This window comes from Siphateles boraxobius, unplaced genomic scaffold (assembly GCF_051911475.1).
Source record: "Siphateles boraxobius isolate OS27281-9 unplaced genomic scaffold, OSU_SipBor_1 32, whole genome shotgun sequence".
NCBI classification, from domain to species: domain Eukaryota; kingdom Metazoa; phylum Chordata; class Actinopteri; order Cypriniformes; family Leuciscidae; genus Siphateles; species Siphateles boraxobius.
This window is the reverse complement of record NW_027508942.1, coordinates 6,630,001-6,655,896: the sequence shown is the minus strand read 5'-3', so window position 1 is coordinate 6,655,896 and position 25,896 is coordinate 6,630,001. Positions and strand designations below refer to the sequence as shown.

Here is a 25,896-nt window from a genome sequence, read left to right as displayed (position 1 = left end):
TATGTTGTTCACCTTTATTTGAGCAAACAAAGAACACATTTTGTATGTACAAAGACAACTTGATAAAGATTTGCCAAAACTATTATTATTTAACAAATATCTGCCAAAAATAGTTTTCCATTTGAATTAAGATTATTTTGTCTGACGCCATTGGTGATATTTCTTCTTGTTTTAAGCACAAACTAACTTTATTTTGAGCATTTGTATCAGTAAACAAGACTTCGCTTCTCCAGTAAATGTATCTTGATTTAAGAATGTTTTGATATTTGTGCTGGAAAACGAGACAGAAACGCATCATTATTGCAGTTTAATTCAGTGAACTCCTCTGAACTGAAGCGTTCCTGAACCAACATCTTTTGTCCTGAAACATTCCTGTTAAACATTAACTACAGCTCAAATCAAAGTGAAATGAAAGATTGATGACTGTTGTTTCAGCCCCAAAACAAACCCTGGCGTCTGATTGGTTGACAGGAACAGTAAAAACACGGGGGACAGATTGAAAGAGGAGAAGTTATTCCTCCTCCTGAGGTGAGCTGGAGATACTCTATAAAAGATCCTGTTTAATTAAACCTGCTGTCATGCTGGAATCCTCGGATCTCCTGAAACCTTCGAAACTCTTCAGGGAAAAAATCAGTGAAACGCTGATACTGAAAGTCCCGCTGTAGACAATCATTTTATCCCTTAAAACTCATCTTTGATCACCAAAATGACATTTAAACATAAAAAAAAAATCTTCATGCCCTCAAAATATCTTGAATGTAACTCGACACCCTTGCCTTATTTAGTATACGCGGAATATGCAAATGAACCCCGCCTCCACTCACTCACTCACTCAGAGATCCACTCGTTGACGATTTCTATATATGTGAATATAAAGTGTAATTTATTCCTGTGATTAAAGCTGAATTTTCAGCATCATTACTCCAGTCTTCAGTGTCACATGATCCTTCAGAAATCAGTATAATATGATGATTTGATGCAAAAGAAACATTTATGATTATTATGTTGAAAAAAGTTTTGTAAAACATTTTATTTCAGGATTATTTGATTAATAGAAAGTTCGAAAGAACAGCATTTATTTGAAATAGAATCTTTTGCAACATTGTACTACCGTTCAAATGTTTTGGGTCAGTATTGTTTTGTTTGTTTTTAATTTGGGGAAAGAACTTTAAGAAATTAATACATTTATTCAAAATTTGATAATAATAATGAATGTTTCTTGCGCATCAAATCATCATAGTGATTTCTGAAGGATCATGTGACACTGAAGACTGGAGTAATGATGCTGAAAATTCAGCTTTTTACATTGGAATAATTTTTCACAATATTACAGATTTTTTGTTGTTGTTTTTTATAAAATAAATGCGGCCTCGGTGAGCAGAAGATACTTTTTCAAAAACATTTAAAATCTTACTGATCGAAAATTTTTGACCGGCAGTGTAACTTAAATTTAAATAAACAGCGTAACAAATTAGAACATGTGTGAACATTTGATACCACAGTCTTTTAACACACACACACGTACACACACTCACACTCTCTCTCTCTCTCTCTCTCAGGTGGCGCGCCGCGCGCACTCGTTCTGTTTCTATCCGAGCGCTTGGTTTCTCCACGGATGTGTGTGTGACGGAGAAAATTTTACAGGACTCGGGATCTGAATACGACTGACAGTTATTAATGATGGAGATGATTGTTAATGAGCGACGCACGAGCTGCTGGAATATGGAGCGCGCTGGGTCACGCGCGTCAGGACGCGTCACTCATCAACACTTTCTCCATTAGAACAGCTGGAGCTCAACGGGTACTTCACTTTTACCGCACAATTACCACACTATTACTGCACTCCTTCTTTCCACACCTTTACCACACTATTACCACATATTTACCACACTATTACCACACCTTTACCACACTATTACCACACTATTACCACACTATTACTGCACCCATTCTTTCCACACCTTTACCACACTATTACCACATATTTACCACACTATTACCACACTATTACTGCACTCCTTCTTTCCACACCTTTACCACACTATTACCACATATTTACCACACTATTACCACACTATTACCACACATTTACCAAACTATTACCAGAACCTTCACCACACATTTACCACACCATTACCACACATTTACCACACTATTACTGCACTCACTCTTACCACACTATACGTATGTATATATTTATGTAGATATACATCATTGCTGCTTGTATTCATGTTGCACAATATTTCCATGGTATACTACAGAAATGGATGGAAGCATTTCCACCAAAGTGTTAAAACCATGGTACTTTTTTATGTTACTAACTTACAGCCTTCATATAATATATATATACGCTACCAGTTACACTACCAGTCAAAGGTTTTAGATCGGTAAGATTTTTTAATGTTTTTTTATAGAAGTCTCTTCTGCTTCGGCTGCATTTATTTGATTAAAAATATAAAAAAACACACAAAAACAGTAATATTGTGAAATATTATGACTATTTAAAATGACTGTTTTATATTTTAATATATTTCATATAATGTTAAAAAAGCTTTCTGTTTCAGATAAATGCCGTTCTTTTGAACTTTCTATTAATCAAAGAATCCTGAAATAAAAATGTAAATAACTGTTTTCAACACTGTTAATATTCATAAATGTTTCTTGATCATCAAATCATCATATTATAGTGATTTCTGAAGGATCATGTGACACTGAAGATTGGAGTAATGATGCTGAAAATTCAGCTTTGATCACAGGAATAAATTACACTTTACTATATATTAAAATGGAAAACAGTCATTATAATAAACATTTAATAATAAAAAGTTAATAAACAATATTGCTGTTTTTTTATATTTTTTATTAAATAAATGCAGCCTTGGTGAGCAGAAGAGACTTCTTTTAAAAACATTAAATATCTTACCGATCCAAAACTTTTGACTGGTAGTGTAACTGCAACTCATTTAATATCTCACGACTGTAATATCACACACACCTTCATTCATGTGTCATTACGACTGTAATATCACACACACCACGACTGTAATATCACACACACCTTCATTCATGTGTCATTACGACTGTAATATCACACACACCACGACTGTAATATCACACACACCTTCATTCATGTGTCATTACGACTGTAATATCACACACACCACGACTGTAATATCACACACACCTTCATTCATGTGTCATTACGACTGTAATATCACACACACCACGACTGTAATATCACACACACCTTCATTCATGTGTCATTACGACTGTAATATCACACACACCACGACTGTAATATCACACACACCTTCATTCATGTGTCATTACGACTGTAATATCACACACACCACGACTGTAATATCACAAACACCTTCATTCATGTGTCATTACGACTGTAATATCACACACACCACGACTGTAACATCACACACACCTTCATTCATGTGTCATTACGACTGTAATATCACACACACCACGACTGTAATATCACACACACCTTCATTCATGTGTCATTACGACTGTAATATCACACACACCACGACTGTAATATCACACACACCTTCATTCATGTGTCATTACGACTGTAATATCACACACACCACGACTGTAACATCACACACACCTTCATTCATGTGTCATTACGACTGTAATATCACACACACCACGACTGTAATATCACACACACCTTCATTCATGTGTCATTACGACTGTAATATCACACACACCACGACTGTAATATCACACACACCTTCATTCATGTGTCATTACGACTGTAATATCACACACACCACGACTGTAATATCACAAACACCTTCATTCATGTGTCATTACGACTGTAATATCACACACACCACGACTGTAATATCACACACACCTTCATTCATGTGTCATTACGACTGTAATATCACACACACCTTCATTCATGTGTCATTACGACTGTAATATCACACACACCACGACTGTAATATCACACACACCTTCATTCATGTGTCATTACGACTGTAATATCACACACACCACGACTGTAATATCACACACACCTTCATTCATGTGTCATTACGACTGTAATATCACACACACCACGACTGTAATATCACACACACCTTCATTCATGTGTCATTACGACTGTAATATCACACACACCACGACTGTAATATCACAAACACCTTCATTCATGTGTCATTACGACTGTAATATCACACACACCACGACTGTAATATCACAAACACCTTCATTCATGTGTCATTACGACTGTAATATCACACACACCATGACTGTAATATCACACACACCTTCATTCATGTGTCATTACGACTGTAATATCACACACACCACGACTGTAATATCACAAACACCTTCATTCATGTGTCATTACGACTGTAATATCACACACACCACGACTGTAATATCACACACACCTTCATTCATGTGTCATTACGACTGTAATATCACACACACCTTCATTCATGTGTCATTACGACTGTAATATCACACACACCACGACTGTAATATCACACACACCTTCATTCATGTGTCATTACGACTGTAATATCACACACACCACGACTGTAATATCACACACACCTTCATTCATGTGTCATTACGACTGTAATATCACACACACCACGACTGTAATATCACACACACCTTCATTCATGTGTCATTACGACTGTAATATCACACACACCACGACTGTAATATCACACACACCTTCATTCATGTGTCATTACGACTGTAATATCACACACACCACGACTGTAATATCACAAACACCTTCATTCATGTGTCATTACGACTGTAATATCACACACACCACGACTGTAATATCACACACACCTTCATTCATGTGTCATTACGACTGTAATATCACACACACCACGACTGTAATATCACACACACCTTCATTCATGTGTCATTACGACTGTAATATCACACACACCACGACTGTAATATCACACACACCTTCATTCATGTGTCATTACGACTGTAATATCACACACACCACGACTGTAATATCACACACACCTTCATTCATGTGTCATTACGACTGTAATATCACACACACCACGACTGTAATATCACACACACCTTCATTCATGTGTCATTACGACTGTAATATCACACACACCACGACTGTAATATCACAAACACCTTCATTCATGTGTCATTACGACTGTAATATCACACACACCATGACTGTAATATCACACACACCTTCATTCATGTGTCATTACGACTGTAATATCACACACACCACGACTGTAATATCACACACACCTTCATTCATGTGTCATTACGACTGTAATATCACACACACCACGACTGTAATATCACAAACACCTTCATTCATGTGTCATTACGACTGTAATATCACACACACCACGACTGTAATATCACACACACCTTCATTCATGTGTCATTACGACTGTAATATCACACACACCACGACTGTAATATCACACACACCTTCATTCATGTGTCATTACGACTGTAATATCACACACACCACGACTGTAATATCACAAACACCTTCATTCATGTGTCATTACGACTGTAATATCACACACACCACGACTGTAACATCACACACACACCTTTATTCATGTCTCACGACTGTAATATCACACACACCTTTATTCATGTCTCACGACTGTCTCCTGCATGACGTTCCCACATGCACTTGAATACAGCAGCTGCAGTGTTTCTGTCAGAGGTCACAGGTCGGGTCAAAGGTTAACTGAGGACTAATACTGAACTTGAGTGACATCTGACGACATGCACAGGTGTGTGTGTGTGTGTGTGTGTGTGTGTGTGTGCAGGTGCAGTCTTCAGTATGAGAGCCGCTCTGATCATCAGGTGAGGAACCTGTCAGATCTGACCAGCTGTTTCACTGGGACTTTAAAGCGTTTGCGTCGTGTTTGTGTAATAATGTAATCTTGTGTTTGTAGTGTCGCTGTGATCCTGTGGCCGATCTTCATTTGTCTTCACACACACGACCAGAGGAAGGTATTTATGTTTGTTTTTATGACTATTTAGCCGTTTTTCCCTTCATAATAAAAACAGTGCAGATCATTGCAATTGTAAACACACACTCTCTCTCTCTCACACACACACACACACACACACATCCTCACACACACATGCTAACAGAAAAATGAGACTCGCGAGAGAACCTGTCCCTGATATTTTGCATTGCGTTCGTTTAGTAGGAATATTCTACATAATATTCATCAGAGCTCAGTGTCGCCTCATGGATCTCTTTAGAGAAAAATGAATGATTTGCACATTTGTGTCGTCATCACATGATCTCCAGCTGTCTGACCTCTCGCTGACCCTGAGAACGACCAGGTCACGCCCTCTGGCCTCTGATTGGCTGTCAGCTGTTGATTGACAGCTCTCGTCCTGCTGTTGGACGAGATCTGGCTCGTGTTCACTGGTGTTTTAATGCTCTTCTACTGTCATTATCAAACTACTCGCCTTGTAACAATATATCAAGTCACAATATATTGCAATACAAAACTGCAACAATATGTTTCAGAGTTTTAGTGTCAGTACTACATTAAACTACTATATAATGTTGTTGAATATAATGTATACTAATGCAATGTGGCTTATTATGATGAAATAATTAAATATTCACATGGTCACATGCTGAAATACAAACAAACTGAACAAAACAAAACTGCAACAATGTGCACAACTACACCAAATCATTGGTCCAATGTGCGACAGGGTCTATAAATATATCAGACTCACTTCAAATAGGGAAAACAATTACACAACACCATTCTAATTTAAAAGATGGTAAATGCCGACATAATCAGGTAGTGATGTGTGCATGTGTGTCAAGTCCATGACACCAGCTTGTGACACTAGCTACGTTTACATGGACACCTTTGGGTTCAATCGGAATGAAATCGATCCGATTGATGAATCCGGACACGGTGTTTACATGAGCGATAAATAAAATGATCGGGTTTGATGTGCGCGTTTATATCACAAGCTTCAAATCGGAATAGATTTTTTGACATGCGCACTGCACGAATACTGCCGCTGTTCACGTATAACTATGTTTTAAACAGCAGACTTAATATTTATCCGTCTCTGGTCATGATTTGGAGACATGATCATATGAACCGTTGTGCCGCTGCTTATATTGATCGCGTGTGTGTGTGAGAGTCTGAAGCGAGCACTGCGGTGACGTCGTCCTGCTCCACTTCACACACGCGGAGTGAAATGAGCATTTTAGAATAACGGGACACTCATTTATACGACACTTTATTCAATCGGAAGAACCGTATCCATAACAAAGGCTAGATGTCTCGTCCGCGCTGCTGGTCAATGGAGGTCGACGTCCGCACCTGGCGGCCATCTTGTCACAGGCAGCTCGCTCACTCGTAACAATAATGGTGCATTTACTTTTTAAATAACCATAACTTGCTCAATTTTCTACCGATTTTCAAACGGTTTGGTTTGTTATAAACGTCCGAGATGTAGTTATCAGACTGTATACTTATGATTATTAATAAATAATCATCCAGAATTATAGCCACGTTACGTTTGTAAGAAACCAAACCGTTTGTAAATCCATCAAGATTTCAACGAGATAAGACTATTTGTGTTCGTGCTGATCACTCATCTTACACCAGGTACCACAGAGCCCGTCAGAAAGCTTGCCTGTGACAAGATGGCCGACGGTGATGACGATAGAGACTCCGCCGTAAGACATCTAGCCTTTATAATGGATATCTATGGGAAGAACAGCTCGCTCCGTGCGTCATACATCATTACTCTATTTCAACGTCATTGCACATGTGCAATCCTTTCAGTTTCGGTTTTCAATCCGATAAAGTGTTTACATGTTCTCTCGATCGGATTACAAAAGGAATGAACTACTCCTTTCTATCGGATCGATCTCAATCAGATCGATTAAGGTGTTTACATGAAAGTATTTTAGTCCGATAGAACCGTCAATCCGATGAAAAGGGTCCATGTAAACGCAGCTACTGATAATTCCAAATATCTGATGTTACCAGTAAAAAGTGTCCGACATTATTTTAAATATATCTAGTCAGTGACAGAGTGCAAACATATTCGTCTAAAATAATTCAGTATTTTCAGCTTCAGAATCATGAATATTGTTATTCTGGTGTCTCTATTGTCCTGTGCTTTGGGTTTCCAGCACTGAGTCCAAGAATATTCATTTACACCCACCATGTAATATCAAATTTAGCATTTTAATCAACAGGAAATGTTTTGTTAACCTTTTATCATGTCTTGGAGTATCGTGAGTATCTTGAATCAGTATCGTGATATGAGGGTATCGTATCTCATTTTTGTTCTTGTTTATTTCCTCTTTACGTGCTCAGATCCGGTCTGATCCGCTGACTGGTTCTGATGGAGATGTCACTGGTTCTGATGGGTCGGGGTCGTGGAGCTCCTGGGGTTCGTGGGCTTCGTGTTCGCTCTCCTGCGGTGGAGGAGTTCAGGAACGGGTCAGAATCTGTCAGGTCGATCCCAGCGGATCAACACCAGGCCAGCAGAGACGGCAGAGTCTCGGACATGGATGGAGGTTTGATCATCTTCATCAGTTCACACTCTAATTCACACACTTTTTCATAAGATGAACCACTTTAGGCTTAAATATTAAATATTCCCCCTAAGATTTAAACAAGATGTAAAATAAGTCTCTGATGTCCCCAGAGTGTGTGTGTGTGTGTGAAGTTTTAGCTCAAAATACCCCACAGATATTTTTTATAGAATGTTAAAATTGTCACTTTTTGAGGGTGAGCAAAAACACGTCGTTTTTGTGTGTGTCCCTTTAAATACAAATGAGCTGCTGCTCCCGGCACAGAAGGCGGAGCTTCCAGAGCTTGTGTGTGTGTGTGTGTGTGTGTGTGTGTGTGTGTGTGTGTGTGTGTGAGATGTGGAGTTAACTATTTTCTAGTCATTGATTAGCATAATCTGTCATGATAATCTATAAATGGCATTCCCGGGGGCGGAGTTTATGTACATTTTAGGGTTAGTGATGTCACTAAACCCCGTAAAGAAGCTCATTGTAGTCTCTATCAGCCGTTTGTTGTGTGATTGCAGTTTGAAATGCAATATGACATCGCATTTTATATCATGATACATTCAGAGACGATGAACAAATTTTGACGTCTTGAATTCTTCACTTTCAAATGTTCAAACACTTGTCAAATCCTCTCAAGTTGTTATTTTGGCAGATTATTAGTGAAATGCCGTAAATGTCTGTCGCATTAATGTTGGAAAATCTGTGAATGTGAGTGTAAATAAACGTAAAACTTTTGCAATTTGTGAGAAGAATAATTTCCTGTGAACCGAAGCTGCGCTCGTGTAAATGAACTGATTTGATAAGATAGATCACTATTTTGATTTACTGTGAAAAATCTTTGTTTATTTTAATTGTACATTTGATTTAAATAATTATTAGCTTTTCTTCAACTCACAAACCTGTATTTGGCAGAGCAATTGATATTGATGATTGTTTGCTTGATTTGATCACATCCAACATGAGGTGATTAACACCAGTTTAGGAATTATTACTTAAGATGAATCGCTCTGGATAAGAGCATAGAAATGAGTAAATGTACTTTTCTCTTTCTCTGTATATATTTTTCTCTGTTGAAGAAAAGCAAACCGTGGCATCAGTCCAGGGACGCACGGATACAGCAGGATTTCATACGTAACGCCTCTACTGAGAGATTCTGGCCGAACATCCCGAAACACACGGAGCCGCTCGCCACTAAACGTCCCGCTGCAGAGTTCCTGGACTCACGGTAGAACCGTCCACCAGAACCGGCGCTCTCACACACCGGCAGTGCAGAGCCGAGCGTACAGCGCGGTCCCGAACGCCTCCTGCCCCGGAGCCCAGAACCAGCACAAGATCTGCAAGCCCAGGGTAACATCTGCACAGAAACTGCTTCCACACAGCCTTTAACCCTGGGTTAACATCATCATTAAACCAGGACAAGCACACGTTTAACTCTTGAGGAGGCTCACACTTGCCAGGTTTGGATTGAATAAAATTAACTTTGGTGCAGTTCGACTGAAATATGAACGCAACACGGACCAAAGACATCTAAACGAATCAAAAACAGGACGTGATGTCATCAAGGAGATGATTTGGATATGTTAAAGGGTTGTAAATAAATAGTCACACTTAGCTTCCTCCCGGTCAAAAATGACCGACATAGGAAATGATTGGGATATACGAAAAAATAGGAAAACTCAGAGAAACTTTTGCTGGTACAAACTACGGATCAGCCACTGTGCAGAAAAAAAGTGTACAGCAATGAAGGGGTGACACTCTAAAACATCAAGAGTGCAAATAAGACTCCCCCCCCCACGCACACACCCACGCACACAAACACAGATAAACTGGCAAGACTGCAACAGCAAATTGTTAGAAAATGCAAAATAAAATCAATAAATAAAATAAAAAAACTCTCGCTCAAATGCACGCACACACACCCAAAGAGAGAGAGAAATGGAATGGTAAGACAGCAACAGCAAATTTTGAGAATATGCAAAAATAAATAAAAAATACAAAAGACTCTCGCTCAAATGCACAAACACACAAATCAAAATCAAATTACTAAGCAACCACTGAATGGTACACCACAAAATAGGTATCATTTTAAAGCTTAGAATATCATCTTTTTAATGCATCTAATCACTTCGATCAACTCCTAAAGAGTGCTGAGTAATCCCTCTAAAACGGAGTGCACCACACACAGGCGCCACCTAGCTTCGAAAATAATAATAATAATATTTTTCAAAAATATTACCATGATCAACTTAAAATAGGTGTCATTTGAAAGCTAAGAGTCTGAAATTTACAATGAATGTAGCCAATTTGATAAACTCCTAAGTAGTGCTGAATTATTTGCTGATCAATAGAAAAAAAAATGTTTTCATAATTTATGAAGTACTTTTTTGTACTACACACTGCAATATGTCAAAAACATCATACAGCTCAGATAGTCATGTGTCATATGTTATTTGAAAGGTCTCAATGCGTAGAATACAACAAGCATAATTGTTTTGGGCTTTTTTCTAAGCTTGAGCAAGGTTTTGTACAAGAAGCCCCTCGAGATACATTTGTAAATCATAAATGGATGCTTAATTTAGGACACATTTTCGCCCGTAACTTCATGAAAAATGCTCCGTTTGTGGAGAATGATCATTATTTACTGCAGATTCGTATGATTAAAATGAGTCCAAACTCAACATACTCCGTCACTCAAAACTAAAGATATTCATCGTTGAGTTCTAACACAAAAAAACCCACAGAGGCACGTAGCCAAGCAAGGTAGCTTAGACTTGGCCTTTTCAATCATATCTTCATGAAACATACATCAATCATGAAAAATGACACATCGTTATTTACAGCAGGTGCTCACGATTAAAAAGAGCCCAAACTCAATATATTTCGTTAATCAGATCTAAAGATATTCCTCATGGCGTTCTAACACAAAAAAATATCACGGAGGCACCTAGCAAGTATATACTGATGAAGCACTCGCGTTTGTTTTTCGCTTATAACTTCATGAAACATGCACAGACCGTAGAAAATTGCACAACATTATTTCCAGCAGACTCTCGCGATTACAAAGAGTCCACACTCAGCATAATCCATCACTCAGATCGAAGATATTACTAATGGAGTTGTAACACACAAACACCCACAGGTGCACACAGAGCCTTGTATAAAGATGGAGCACTAATGTCGCGTTTTAACTCATAACTCAACGAAGCATGCATAAATTGTGGAAAATGGCACATCATTATTTACAACAGATTGTTACGATTAAAAAGAGCCTAAATTCACCATAATCCATCACTCAAATCTAAAGATATTCCTCATGGACTTCTAACACATGAAGTTGCACAGGCACGCCAATGAGTTAGCAGTAGCAGTGATGCTATGTTTTATTGACATGACGTTTCAGCTCATATATCCATGAAACATGCATGGATTGTGAAAAATCGAACAGCTTTATTGACCGCAGATTATCACAATTACAAAGAGCCCAAACACAGCATAATCCATTGCGTTTATCACGGGATATACCTCACGAAGTGATGCATACTTGGCTAAAAAAACATGTCTCTCATCTTTCCGGGTTGCAACGTGTTTTCCAATGTTCCCGGAACCATCCGTGGTTTTTTTTCAAAAGTGGAGTAACACAAAATATGTATAATTTTAAAGCTTAGAATCTCAGCTTTTTAAAGCATCTAACCACGTCGATCAACTCTAAACGAGAGCTGACTAGTCCCTCTAAACCAGAGTGTACCGCCCGCGGGCGCCACCAAGCTGCGAAAATACGCATTATCATATTTTAAAAAAATATTGCCTTGATTAACAAAATAGGTGTCATTTGAAACCGTAGAGTCTGTACTTTACAGTGAATGTAGCCAATTTGAAAAACTCCTAATTATTGCTGAATTATTTGCTGGTAAATATAATTTTATTTTTTTCATAATCTAAAAAATACTTTTTTGTACTATGTACTGCAATGTTTCAAAACATCATACAGCTCATGAAACATTCACAGATCGTTGAAAATGGCACATCATTTTTTACAGCATATTATTATAATTAAAATGAGCCCAAAATGAACATAATCTATTGCGTTGATGACAAGATTTTATCCATGGAGGCACAATATTAAAAAAGCCCATCAGGGGCGTCAATGACTAAACAAAAAGGCTATCTTGGTTCCAAATGCTGTAACTTTTGAGTACTTTATCCAATCACCACAAAATTTGATTCAGATGCAGCTCACATGTAGCGGGACTTCACCAAAAAATAATTTTCCTCCTACCTTATTTCCTTCCTGAGTTATTCCATGTCAAACAAGAAAGATATGCAAAATCATAATAAAAATTATATATATATTTTGTCTTTTATCAGCAGTTTCTCAACAGAAGAATGTGCCAATGTAATGTAATTTATATTTTCAGAAAATTTAAAAAAGGTTTTCTATCAAACTATACCTACCTTTTGAGTCTCCTTGTTATAGTTTTGGAGTTATGAGTCTTTGCTTTTATGTGTCACTCAGAAAAAACAACTCTAAAAATGGCTTCAGGGCTTAAAGCTGCAGTAGGGAGTTTTGAGAAAATGTTGACTTAGCCTGAAAATTTGAACAAGCACAACTTACAGTTCCAACCCCCTTGCTCTCTGTTGCGCTATAGCCCTCCCTCTACAGCTCCTCCCCCCACAGCTCCTCCCTCCACAGCTCCTCCCCCCACAGCTCCTCCCTCCACAGCTCCTCCCCCCACAGCTCCTCCTCCACAGCTCCTCCCCCACAGCTCCTCCCTCCACAGCTCCACCCTCCACAGCTCCTCCCCCACAGCTCCTCCCTCCACAGCTCCTCCCTCCACAGCTCCACCCTCCACAGCTCCTACCCCACAGCTCCTCCCCCACAGCTCCTCCCTCCACAGCTCCTCACACACAGCTCCTCCCCCACAGCTCCTCCCTCCACAGCTCCTCCCCCACAGCTCCTCCTCCACAGCTCCTCCTCCACAGCTCCTCCCCCACAGCTCCTCCCCCACAGCTCCTCCCTCCACAGCTCCACCCTCCACAGCTCCTCCCCCACAGCTCCTCCCTCCACAGCTCCTCCCTCCACAGCTCCTCCCTCCACAGCTCCTCACACACAGCTCCTCCCCCACAGCTCCTCCCTCCACAGCTCCTCCCCCACAGCTCCTCCCTCCACAGCTCCTTCCTCCACAGCTCCTCCCCCACAGCTCCTCCCTCCACAGCTCCTCCCTCCACAGCTCCTCCCCCACAGCTCCTCCCTCCACAGCTCCTCCCCCACAGCTCCTCCCTCCACAGCTCCTTCCTCCACAGCTCCTCCTCCACAGCTCCTCCCCCACAGCTCCTCCCTCCACAGCTCCTCCCTCCACAGCTCCTCCCCCACAGCTCCTCCCTCCACAGCTCCTCCCTCCACAGCTCCTCCCCCACAGCGGAGCCTGCCGTGAACGCGCAGGCTAGTAAGCAGGACCACCGATGACGGCGGATTATAAACAGTTATGGAACATTCACTAATAGGGACGAAACATCAACAATATGCTTTACATTGACTATGGCCTGCCCATACTTTGTCTACAAACTTGGTCCTCAAATCATTATTTATTTTGCAATACATGTAACTTTATAAGGTTGTACTCTTTCTATTCATTCTATTCTATTCTAGTCATTTCAAAAATAAATAAATAACTTTAAGTTTTATAAGCACAAATGCTCGCCTTGCTTTGTTCTGTGATGCACGTTCGTGATCCTGTTCGAACTCGTTCATCAAAATGAACGAATCTTTTTTCGAGTCATTTCGTTTGTTGAATGAACGAAATGACTCGAAAAAAGATTTGTTAATTTGGATGAACGAGTTCGAACAGGAGAGTCACGAACGACGGTACGCGCTCGCGCTGTGCAAGAGAGGGGTGATCAGCTCTTAGACGAGCGTGATTGACACTGCTAATACATTCCTCCTGGCTCTGATTGGTTGTTTCTGACCGGGAGCGGTGTATTTCTGCAAATGGCAGTAGGACCACAGGGAGGAGCCAGAGGAGCTTGCTTTTTTTCACAGATTACCTGTCTCATATTCTACTTTCAGGACATAATGAGAGTTTTAACAAATATTTGTTTACAAAAGCTACCTACTGGAGCTTTAAGGGGTTAAACATAATGCAAAACCTGATACTTATCTAAAAATTTTTTTAAAAAGTAGTCTTTTAGAATATCTAAATATATATCTAAATTAAAAAAACGAATAAGATAGAGAAATCATGTCTAAAACAGCAATAGGAACCAAAAAGCCTTTCTATGTATTTATATAGGAAGCTATGGGAGCCTACAGGCGCTTACAGGACATTACACACAATTATATATTTTTACAGCCACTAGATGGCGCTGTTCTCACTTGAATTTTTTTTGTTTGAAGGCCTAGACTCTATTTTATTTTTATTATATATATATTTTTTAAATATATATATATTAATTCTAATGGAAAAATAGCTTGTAAAAATTATATAATTAATGCAAAGTATCATAAAAAACTCTAAAAATTCTACATAATAATCAGAAAATATTATAGAAGAAAAATATATTTGTTTGGTTATCCTGGGAAAAAATAAAGTTAAATTTTAAGGCTTTGTCCGTTTTTGACCGGGTGTGTAACCCATTTACGAAGAAGCCCAGAGGGTTAAAGGGTTCCGTCAGGCACTTCATATATACAGTTTTAAAGGAATTCACCGCCTCTGACTTGGATTAATGCGTTTTTATAGCAACACTATTAATGCCAAAATTAATCTGCAGCACTCATGTCACAATAATCCCAGTTTACAAATTGTAATTATGTAATTACAAGTTCTACGAGGACGTGAACACCTTTTACAAATCTTAATCTCGCAATTATGGTAATTACAACATGGTGTGAATGCAGCTATATTTTAAAGAATGTTTTGAAGAATGTAAAGTTTAGTTTCTGCATTTGAGTACAAACTGATGCTGTGTAAAAACACTGAAAAGATGGAAGATTTACTCAACACTTAGACTTTAATATGGCGAAAGAGATCTGTAAAGAAAGTATGTATGGGTGTGTTTATGAATTCACAGGCCTGTCCGTCATCCAGCAGGCCAATCAGAGACGTGCAGTGCTCCGCCTTCAACACGCAGCTCTTCATGGGGAGACTTTACCGGTGGGAAGCTTTGCATGACGGTGAGCAGATTCTTTCAGGAGTTTTTTTTAGATATCAATGTTTCGACATTTGATAGATCTCTTATGCTTTATTTTTACACTACCAATCAGTCAGTTACATTTATATTCATCAAGGAAGCATTAAAGTAATGACAGTAAAGACATTTATAATGTTACAAAAGAGTCGATTTAAAAAAAAAAAGCTGTTCTTTTAAACTTTCTATTCATCAAAGAATCCTGAAAAATAAAATTGTTTCGCGGTTTCCCAAAAAATGATCAACATTGATAATAATCATAAATGTTTCTTGAGCAGCGAATCATCATATTAGAATGATTTCTGAAGGATCATGTGACAATGAAGACTGGAGTAATGAAGAATGAAATTCAACATTTCTATATTTAAACTAAATTAAGGCTAAATAAATCTCTTGCAGTTTTTCCATTTTTGGCAGAATTTTTTTTTTATGTTACCCGAAGGGAAAATATCCTGAATTACACATTTGTGCTGTTAACTCTAATGATCATTGTTGCAGTTAAAGTTAGTCATATTTCAGTGAGTTAATAATTTGTGCTTCTGGAGATTTTCCGGCATGTCGGATCCTGTGGAACAGCGAATGTTTTCGGATTTATGAACTTTGATGCTGCGCCAATATTTGATTCATGTTCACGTACGTTTATGGTTTGTGTGGAATATTCTTGCAGATTAGCTGACGATGAATTCATGCCAAAGTTTTATGTTTTTGTTTTGATGACACAAACTAGTGTATTCTCACCACAGCAAACAGGGAACGTTATAAACGCTGTAAGTTATAAACAAACGTTCTTCCAGTAACGTTAATAAAACGTTCATTTAAAGTCATCTACCCTTTAATAACGTTCTCAAAACATTAGCACAAAAACATTATTTATACATCACACATGGAATGTTTTTCTGAAACTTTTAAGTTGGATGTTTTTAAATGTTACTTGTTTCAGAGAACATTCAAAAGTAACGTTCCCGTAATGTTTGAAGAATGATATAATGGAATGTTCCCATGAACATTCAGAAATAAAGTTTTCATAATTCTCTGTGTTTTCGAGACTGGTTCTGGTTCTGGTTCTGGTGTCTTTGCTGTCCTCTTGTGGCGGCTGTGGATCATTACAAGCACCGGATTCTGTTCTCATTAGCTCTAGAGATCAGTGATTTCAACAAACTCGAAAAATAAGTATTACATTTTGTGTGATGAAATGTTTCCTTGGCAGTCTCTGAATTATTGTGTGTTTAGAAGCGGTGTACTGATACTCTCATGCCACGATACGATATTACTGAGATGCTCCAAGACATATGATAAAAGTTTAACAAAAAATGTACTGTTGATTAAAATGCTAAATTTGATATTACATGGTGGGTGTAAATGAATATTCTTGGACTCAGTGCTGGACACCCAAAGCACAGGACAATAGAGATATGTATGTAATGTTATGCGATGAAATAGCGGGAACTTGCAAAAACTGCGGTTTGATGAAAAAGAGAAAGAAAAGTGATTCCCCAACACCCTGTTCTCACTAGGCCACTGCCTTAATGTAAAGAGTCATTTCTTATTACTTCCTATGATAAACAAGTGTAACACATCACAGAAAGTGCTGGAATATTTAAAACTCATCTAGTTTTATTTCAGACATTAATAAACACACGGCTCAAACTTACAGAACATTGATGAGTCAAACAAGTTCTGTAGCTTTACACAAGGAATATGCTACAACTTCTGTAAATTTGAATAAATAAAATATAAAAAATAAATGTGTGCTCCTGTTTTACAGCTTTTCGATGATGTTTACGTCGCGTAATTACGTCACTTCATAACGTTCCCATGGCAACAGGGAAACGGCTGCTCGTGTGTGAAGCAAACGCAACATTTTTCAACTTTCTGCTAAGATATATGTGACTTTTTTGCAAAGAAAATGCGGGGATTATATAATCATGCAAGCCCCGCATATTTTGCGCAGAAATCGGCAATTTATGCGTCGAAAGTGCGGCGTATTTGAAAAAATGCGGCCCCGCATAAATATGCGGACTTTTGCTGATTATGCATTGAATTATGCGATCGCATAATCGCGTTTTTCTGGAGGGACTGATATTTATATATAAATGAACTAAAATAATAAAAAATTTACAAAAAAATGAAGCATCACTGAACTTACTTAAGCTGGACTGTGACGCTATTTTCTTCTAGAAACAAACTTTGCATTATTTTCCTGTTATCTCTGTAACTTAAAGCTGCTTTGAAGCACTCTGTGTTGTAAAAAGCGCTATAGAAATAAAGGTGACTTGACAGTGATTTGAACAAAATCAATTATTACACTTTGTGAGGCTCTAAACTTCTGTGATGAAATGATTGTGTGTCAGTCTCTGAATGTGTGTGTGTGTGTGTGTTCTCTGTTCTGTCCGTGTCTCATGATGAACATGTGTGTGTGTGTTTGCTCAGTGTCCAGTGATCAGGTGTGTGAGCTCAACTGTCGGGCCGTCGGCTTCCGGTTCTACGTCCGTCAGTCGGAGCGAGTCGTCGACGGGACTCCCTGTGGAGGCAACGAGACGTCTGTGTGTGTGGCGGGAAAGTGTCAGGTAGGAAGTTCAGTTTCGTTTTCTCAGTGTGTTCCGAATCCGCACCGTCGGCTGAAATTGGTCCTCGTCGGGTTTTTTCCAGACCATCCGACATGTTGAATCGGCGCCGGGCTGTCGGTGAGAGAGAGAACTCTGATTGGCTGTTCAGCTTATGCCTAGTTCACACTACACAACTTTAAACGTCGGCAGATCGCTGTGCAGTTTAGATTACATGACTTGCTCTGGAGTCTTGAAGTCGTTGTGGTGTTCACACTACATAAATGATCTGCAACATGATTTTACACACTACACGAGCTGACAACAACTCTGCCACCCAACGACTCGATCCTATGGAATTATTTTTGTCTAAAAAAAAATGAACGTAACTTTATAAAACTGAACGTACTTTTTCAGAAACTATAAAAATATGCCATTACAAAAGAAGAAAATGAAAAAAAATGAACTCAGTCGCACAAATTTAACAGGCTCTTCAGATATGCTTAATTTGTTAATGTTTTTCAAAGATTCGTTTTCGCACATCGTGGATTCTGAATGCATTGCCACATATTTCGCTTACGCTTCGCACTTTTTCGTTTGCTGTTTTGAGACAAACCTCTCGTGGGGGTGGGGCTTAACAGTGATCTACTCTGATTGGATAGTGAGCTTTTGATGGACAGGTGCTCTCTGACTTGGAAGTACAGACGTCACTCAGTGGCGCGCATATTGGAAAGCTCTCGCGGTGATTTGTATGCAATACGTCGTGCTTTTTATTACTAAATATTTAAATAATACTTTACCTTCGATCGTCTCAGTCTGTAAAGATGAGCTCTCAGGAGAGACACGGAGCGGCATCATCGTCCTCCTCCGCTTGTCCTTCAGGGCAGCTTGAAGTAGTTCGTGTTACTGAATTAATTAATAAAATCGATAAAAGTTTTATTCATGTAGGCCTACAGTGTGCAACAGTTCTGGCTTTATTTTACGCTTTGCATTGCAAACTTGTGAATGACAATAATAACCCGCAACAAACTGTTGCACACTGTACATGAATAAAACCTTATTTACCAATAGGTACTTGTTAGGGAGAGTCCAAACCTTCTTCCATGAAATCATTGAGAAAGAGAAAACGAATATCTATTATTTTTTAATGTAGATTTAAAACATATTCTGCCTAGTGCCTATAGGCTACGTGTCAGCCGGGTCTGGGAGAGGCATTTCAGAACTTGTCAAAAAAACTATTATGGCCCTTAAATAGCATAATGACACCATTAGGGATAGCACCAAATACAGTGGCAAACTGTTTTGGAGTAACAGGAATATTATAATGAGAGATACATTCTTGATAAGTAAATAAGTAACCATCCTGATTAATAATTGTCTAACCCGATTAAATAATCCCAATCACCGCGAGAGCTTTCCAATATGCGCGCCACTGAGTGACGTCTGTACCTGTACTTCCAAGTCAGAGAGCACCTGTCCATCAAAAGCTCACTGTCCAATCAGAGTAGATCACGGTTAAGCCCCACCCCCACGAGAGGTTTGTTTCAAAACAGCAAACGAAAAACTGCGAAGCGTAAGCGAAATCTGTGGCAATGCATTCAGAATCCACGATGTGCGAAAACGAATCTTTGAAAAACATTAACAAAGAATATCTGAAGAGCCTGTTGAATTTGTGCGACTGAGTTCATTTTTTTCATTGTGTTTTTCTTCTTTTGTAATGACGTATTTTTGATAGTTTCTGAAAAAGTTACGTGCAGTTTTATAAAGTTACGTTCAGTTTTTTTGAGACAAAAATAATTCCATACTCGATCCGGTCCCCAAACCACATTTTGTCACGAAAACACCTGCGAGAAGTGGAATGGGAAATCACGCGAAATAGGAGTTGTATTAGACAAAATTAGTCACATAGACAAAATTGGCGGTGCAAAAAAAGAAATAATGTTTGCGCAATGATCCGTTTAAAACCCCCGAAAATAAAAGAATATGTGTGGAAGGACGGATAACACGCGGGCAGCGGGGATCGTCTGTGCTAGAGAGAGTTGAGGTGAGTAAAACATGTTTATAATGGAAAAGCAGCTGCCGCTCGCGTTGTGGTTTGGCATCGATCAAATACAAAAGTCTTGTGGAATGTGATAATGCTCGTCGCAACACGCGACACCAAACGGTGCTGATCGAAAGGCTATCGAGTCGGCCGACAGCTCCAGATATATTTAGCATGCTAGATATTTGTCTGGCGTCGGCGAGGTGTCGCTAGCGTTTTTGATGCGTTGTTTAGTATTTCACACATAAAGATCGGCGAGCGCAGATTTGCACGCGATTACAGCCAGACCTGTTGAGCTTGTTAACTTGCAAATCGGGCTTAAACTCCTGTAGTGTGAGCTAGGCATTAGTGCAGGAGAATAATAGCAAAACAGCGAGCAAAGAAGTAAAAACGGTACAGATAGAAAACTGTTCTCATGTTACTCATCTTACCTGAGTGTTATTGGCGAGTATTTCAATAAGGTGGCCGAGGGTCCTTAAAGTCTTAAATAAAGTTTTCCTAATAAAAGGCCTTAAAAAGTATTAAAATGTCTTAAATTCAGATTCAATGGGTCTTAAATATTTCTGTTCACATTACCGCTAACATTTCTCCAGTCTGACGGACCCAATAGAGTGGCGAAGTTATGACGTCACTTTGTAGGCCAAAACGCGGAAGTGAGTTAGCATTTTAGCACTTCCGGTTCCCTCGCCCTAAAGTCCATGGGTTTTTTGAATGGGTTTTTGCTAAATCGCCTGAAATAAGGTCTGTGGTTAACAAAGCCTCTAAATATTTTCACGTTTTGATCTATGACATAAAACAAACCAGTTATAACTAGTGATGGCAATTTCAAAACACTGCTTCGTGAAGCTTCGAAGCCTTTACGAATCTTTTGTTCCGAATCAATGGTTTGGAGCGTGTATCAAACTGGCAAAGTCACGTGATTTCAGTAAACGAGGCTTCATTACATCAGAACTGTTTCGAAACACTTCGAAATTTCAATGGTTCACCGCTGGGAGCGATGATCTCTGTCAACCCATGAATCATGAGGAGTCACAGAGAACCAATGAACAAGTGTCTGTGGGCTTTACCTGATCTCTGATTAGTTGTAGACATTTGTAGACATTTTAATTAGACATTAGTATAATTAAAATGAGGTAGTTAATAGTCGTATTGGGCTGTTTAGCTGAGCCATTCATAGGACAAACAAAATAAACCCTGACAATTGATAAAAGAACGTTTACACATGATAATCGTATGATTAGATAATTGTAAAAAAATTGCAATAGATTGTAAAAGGTGTTTTTATGCATGTTTGGCCTGGGTTTTTGTCACATTTACACTGTTCGGATAACTAGGGGTCACCATGGTGACGGGTGTCGGATTGTTGCGAAGCCTCGGCACAATATGGCACATTTGATTCAACAGTTTCAGTGTTGCACGAAGCCTCGATCTGCCCATCACTAGTTATAACCTGCTTGTGGTTTTTTAAACTTTATATAGGCTTCAAAATGTATACATTTTGGATTAACTTGTAAAGATTATCTTGATAGACAAAACGTTTAAGGGTCACAACTCTTTGTTGAACACAGATCTTATTTTTTGCGATTTTCCAAAAGTCTATGGGGAAAATGCAAAGCTTTTCATGCGCCGCTAACTTCCGAGTTGTCCTACAAAGTGACGTCATAACTTCGGCACTCTATGTCTGGCAAATAACCAGTGAAGCATCGAATCGCGAGAATGATTCTGATTTTATTACATAATCAGCGATTGATTTTGATAATGTATTTCTGGTGCAACAATTTTGGCGCCCCACAAAAAATAAATAAATAAGTGTGCCGGACATCATCATGTATGGGCTTTAAATAATAAAGGTTTATTTTAAAGTATATCAGCCACTGTAGGCCTACATACATACAATATATATATATATATATATTAGGGGTGGAACGGTACATGTATTCGTATTGAACCGAATCGGTACGGGCGTCACGGTTCGGTGCATGAATTAACACGGAGAATACACGGTATAAAAATAAATAAAACTCGCGTGCAAATTAATTAATGTAATGCGGAACTACCGTTAGATACGCGGGTCCTTTAGGGACACCTTATCTGTTGCCCTGCTAGATTTGTTTACTTTAGCCTGCCTCCGCAGCGCTAGCCTCCGCTGACCGCGCGCGCCTTCCCAAATGGACGAGGCATTTATACTTCGCGCTCGCCGGTGTAACGTTACTATTCTTTGAAACGACAGTGTGCGACTCGGTGTAATTGTCCCCTAAACCATCAGGAATCAGCGGTGAGAAGTAAGGTACACTCGTGAATGTTTATTTTAGTACTTTTGTACTCTACTAACACTTTAGGACACCCAAACCACACTACTAAAGAATCGTGTAAAGCAGTAAACCAGATTATTCCTTGTGACATTAGAAAAAAAATGGATATAAGAACGTAACCTACAACTAAATTAACGTTATCTTGCATATTTTCTAAACATTTTTATTTAGTTTTGTGAACCTTTTTATAAAACATGGCCATTTATTTTTATTTATAGGGCTTGTGTCTGCTATTGTTGGCTCATTTTGTTAATGTAAGCAACTAATTTAGACGCAAGAACTGGGTGTAAAAAATAATAAAATAAAAATAATTGCCTTCTGCATTTTTGTTTTGCTTTTCCCTCCATTGTACCGAACTCCTACCGAACCGTGATGTCTGAAACGAGGTATGAACCGAACCGTGACTTCTGGGTACCGTTCCACCCCAAATATATATATATATATATATATAATAAACAGTTACAAATTGACAAACATTAACATTATCATTATAACCAATGCAACATAATGCCTTAAAATGCAAAAGTAAGCCGACAAAGATCCTTTAGAACCCTTTATTAACTATAATGTAGTTGTTATCAAACAAACTACATGTAATAGATTTCCCCCTGTCTTTCCTGATCCACCTGAATGAGGAACTCACTGTTAAATATAGCAGCCTAAAGTCAATTCTTAAATCAGCATAGTGATGGCATCAGATAAGACAAATATTATGAAGTAAGGTCGGGCTGCTGTTGAAATTACATTGACATTTTGGATAAAAAGTACAAATGGCACACACACACACACACACACATATGTGTGTATATATATATATATATATATATATAGCACAGACCTTTAAAGAGAGAGATGCGACCCTGTAATTACAGCGTCATGTCACCTAACAGATGTACTGTAACTATAGCCTGTATGTCTGACAGCACAGCTAACATGAACAGCTAATGGTAGAACAAAAACTATTAATGATTCCATGGTAAAGCAGACTTTTAACCCTAACCCTAACCCATACGCTATGTTTTCAAGCTTCTAGTCATTTATTGTGTATGCTGCCTTATATTTACCAGTTGTTATTTTACCTTAATAAAATTGAGATATGAATTTCGTTTCTATGAATATACAAATGAGCCCCGCCTCCACTCACTCACTCAGCTCAGAGATCCACTCGTTCTAACCCTAACCCTAACCCGTTGACGATCACACGTTGATCTGATTGGTGTTGAAAATCCAGCTTTTAATGTTGTTTATATGTCTATGTGGTGTTTTTAATATACTTTAAGACAAATCATGTGTAAATTCATAAGTCGACAGCATTGCTGAGTATTTTCTCCTTAAAACTGCAGTGAAACAAAGACAGTCTCAAAAACACGTTTTGAAATCGCTGGTGTTTCTGACGTCACAAACTACCTTGTAACCAATCAGATCAACGTGTGATCATCAACGAGTGGATCTCTGAGTGAGTGAGTGGAGGCGGGGCTCATTTGCATATTCATAGAACCGCGCATACTAAATGAGGCAAGGGTGTCGAGTTACATTCAATATATTTTAAGGCAAGGAAAAAACTTTAAATATGTAATTTTGGTGATCAAAGATGAGTTTTAAGGAATAAAATGATTGGCTACAGTGGGATTTTAAGAATAAGCTTCATACTGTTCAATGACGGTACTTTTTTTGTTTGATTTTGACGTTTAATATGATGAATTTGATCCTAATTGAGTCTAACAGCATGTTAAAGGTGTCACATATTGATAAGTCGATCAGAAGCTCTTCTCTTGCAGATGTTTATTCTGTTTGATCTCCCAATCTCTGTTATTCAGACGTGCTTTAATTACCCAGAGTTCAGAGCGTCCTGCATGTGAAGACGCACAACAGTTGCCAGAGGATCTTTTGTGTTTGTGAGTGAATTAGCCACGCTCGAATCTGCCTGTCGTTCCAGCTGTGCTTTTTTCAGACACGTCACTTCAACAAATCCTGCAGAAACGAGATGTAACACAGACGCCAGGATAACAAGCAGCACATGTCAAACGCGACTGTCTGTGAAAGTTAAAGGGGCGGTTGATTATGATTTGACTTTTCTAACTAGAGTTAGGGTGTAATGTTTAGGGGCGTAACGATACCCTCATGTCACGATTCGATACTTATCCCGCTATTGAACTCACAATACAATATTATTGCGATACTCCAAGACATATGTTAATAAAAAATGTACTGTTGATTAAAATGGTAAATTTGGTATTAAATGGTGTGTGTAAATGAATATTCTTGGACTTGGTGCTGGAAACCCAAAGCACAGGACAATAGAGACACCAGAATAACAATATTCATGATTCTGAAGCTGTTTAATATAGTACTGACACTAAAACTCTCTGTAAACTTGAATTTTTTCTCACAAAGTAATTCTTATTTTTATTTTATAACTATACGCAATACATATTGTCACTATCCATGATACATATTGTTGCATTTTTGTATTGCGATATATTGTTACACCTCTAGTAATGTTGCTGTTTGAGCATAAACAACATCTGCAAAGTTATGTCGCTCAAAGTTCAGAGCAAAGGGAGATATTTGCTTTTACAGAAATCGACTAACAAACGGCTGGTAGGAACTATACGAGCTTCTTCATGGATTAGTGACATCTTTAACCCTAAAATTTACATAAACTCCGCCCCCCGAAACACGATTTATAGATTATCATGACAGAATATGCTTATCAGTGACTAGAAGATAGATATCTCCACATCAGATACATAAATTCATCAACTAAGCATTCAGAAATGTCCTGTTGCTCTACATGTTGTCACTTCTAGAGTCTCTCCGTCTTTCTGACTCCGGTTTGAACATAAAACACTAAACGTTTTTGAAATTTTCAGTGCGTGTGTGAGGTAATCTGAGCTGCTAACGTGCGTACACACACACACACACACACACACACACAGCTCTGGAAGCTCCGCCCCTGTGCGGGAGCAGTAGCTCATTTGCATTTAAAGGGACACACACACAAAAAAGGGTGTTTTTGCTCACCCTCAAAAAGTGACGATTTTAAAGTAACAATATGTAGTTTTTCAACCTTCATAATATATTTCCAAGACCCTTGTGATGGTACATCGACTTACAATAGGTTAAATGACACGTCTGCCATAGCGTGACGTGGTCTGTATGGCTTTTACTGGCACTATGTAACTTCGGGTTTCGGGTAGGAACCGGAGCACAAAAAGAACTACAAAATTCGACTGCTTT

The 25,896-nt window shown here is 38.6% G+C and overlaps 1 protein-coding gene across 1 annotated transcript in view; it reads left to right on the top strand.

Annotated features, from left to right (window-relative positions):
- The first annotated feature begins 1,553 nt into the window (after positions 1–1,553).
- Positions 1,554–25,896, top strand: part of thsd4 (thrombospondin type 1 domain containing 4) — a 75,436-nt gene continuing 51,093 nt past the window's right edge. Inside the window, exons 1-7 of the mRNA XM_077194653.1 lie at positions 1,554–1,801; positions 5,823–5,859; positions 5,952–6,009; positions 8,373–8,575; positions 9,655–9,925; positions 15,644–15,746; positions 18,191–18,327. Coding sequence (XP_077050768.1) covers positions 5,837–5,859; positions 5,952–6,009; positions 8,373–8,575; positions 9,655–9,925; positions 15,644–15,746; positions 18,191–18,327 — 795 coding nt within the window. The 5' untranslated portion in view covers positions 1,554–1,801; positions 5,823–5,836. The remainder of the gene's footprint in view (positions 1,802–5,822; positions 5,860–5,951; positions 6,010–8,372; positions 8,576–9,654; positions 9,926–15,643; positions 15,747–18,190; positions 18,328–25,896) is intronic.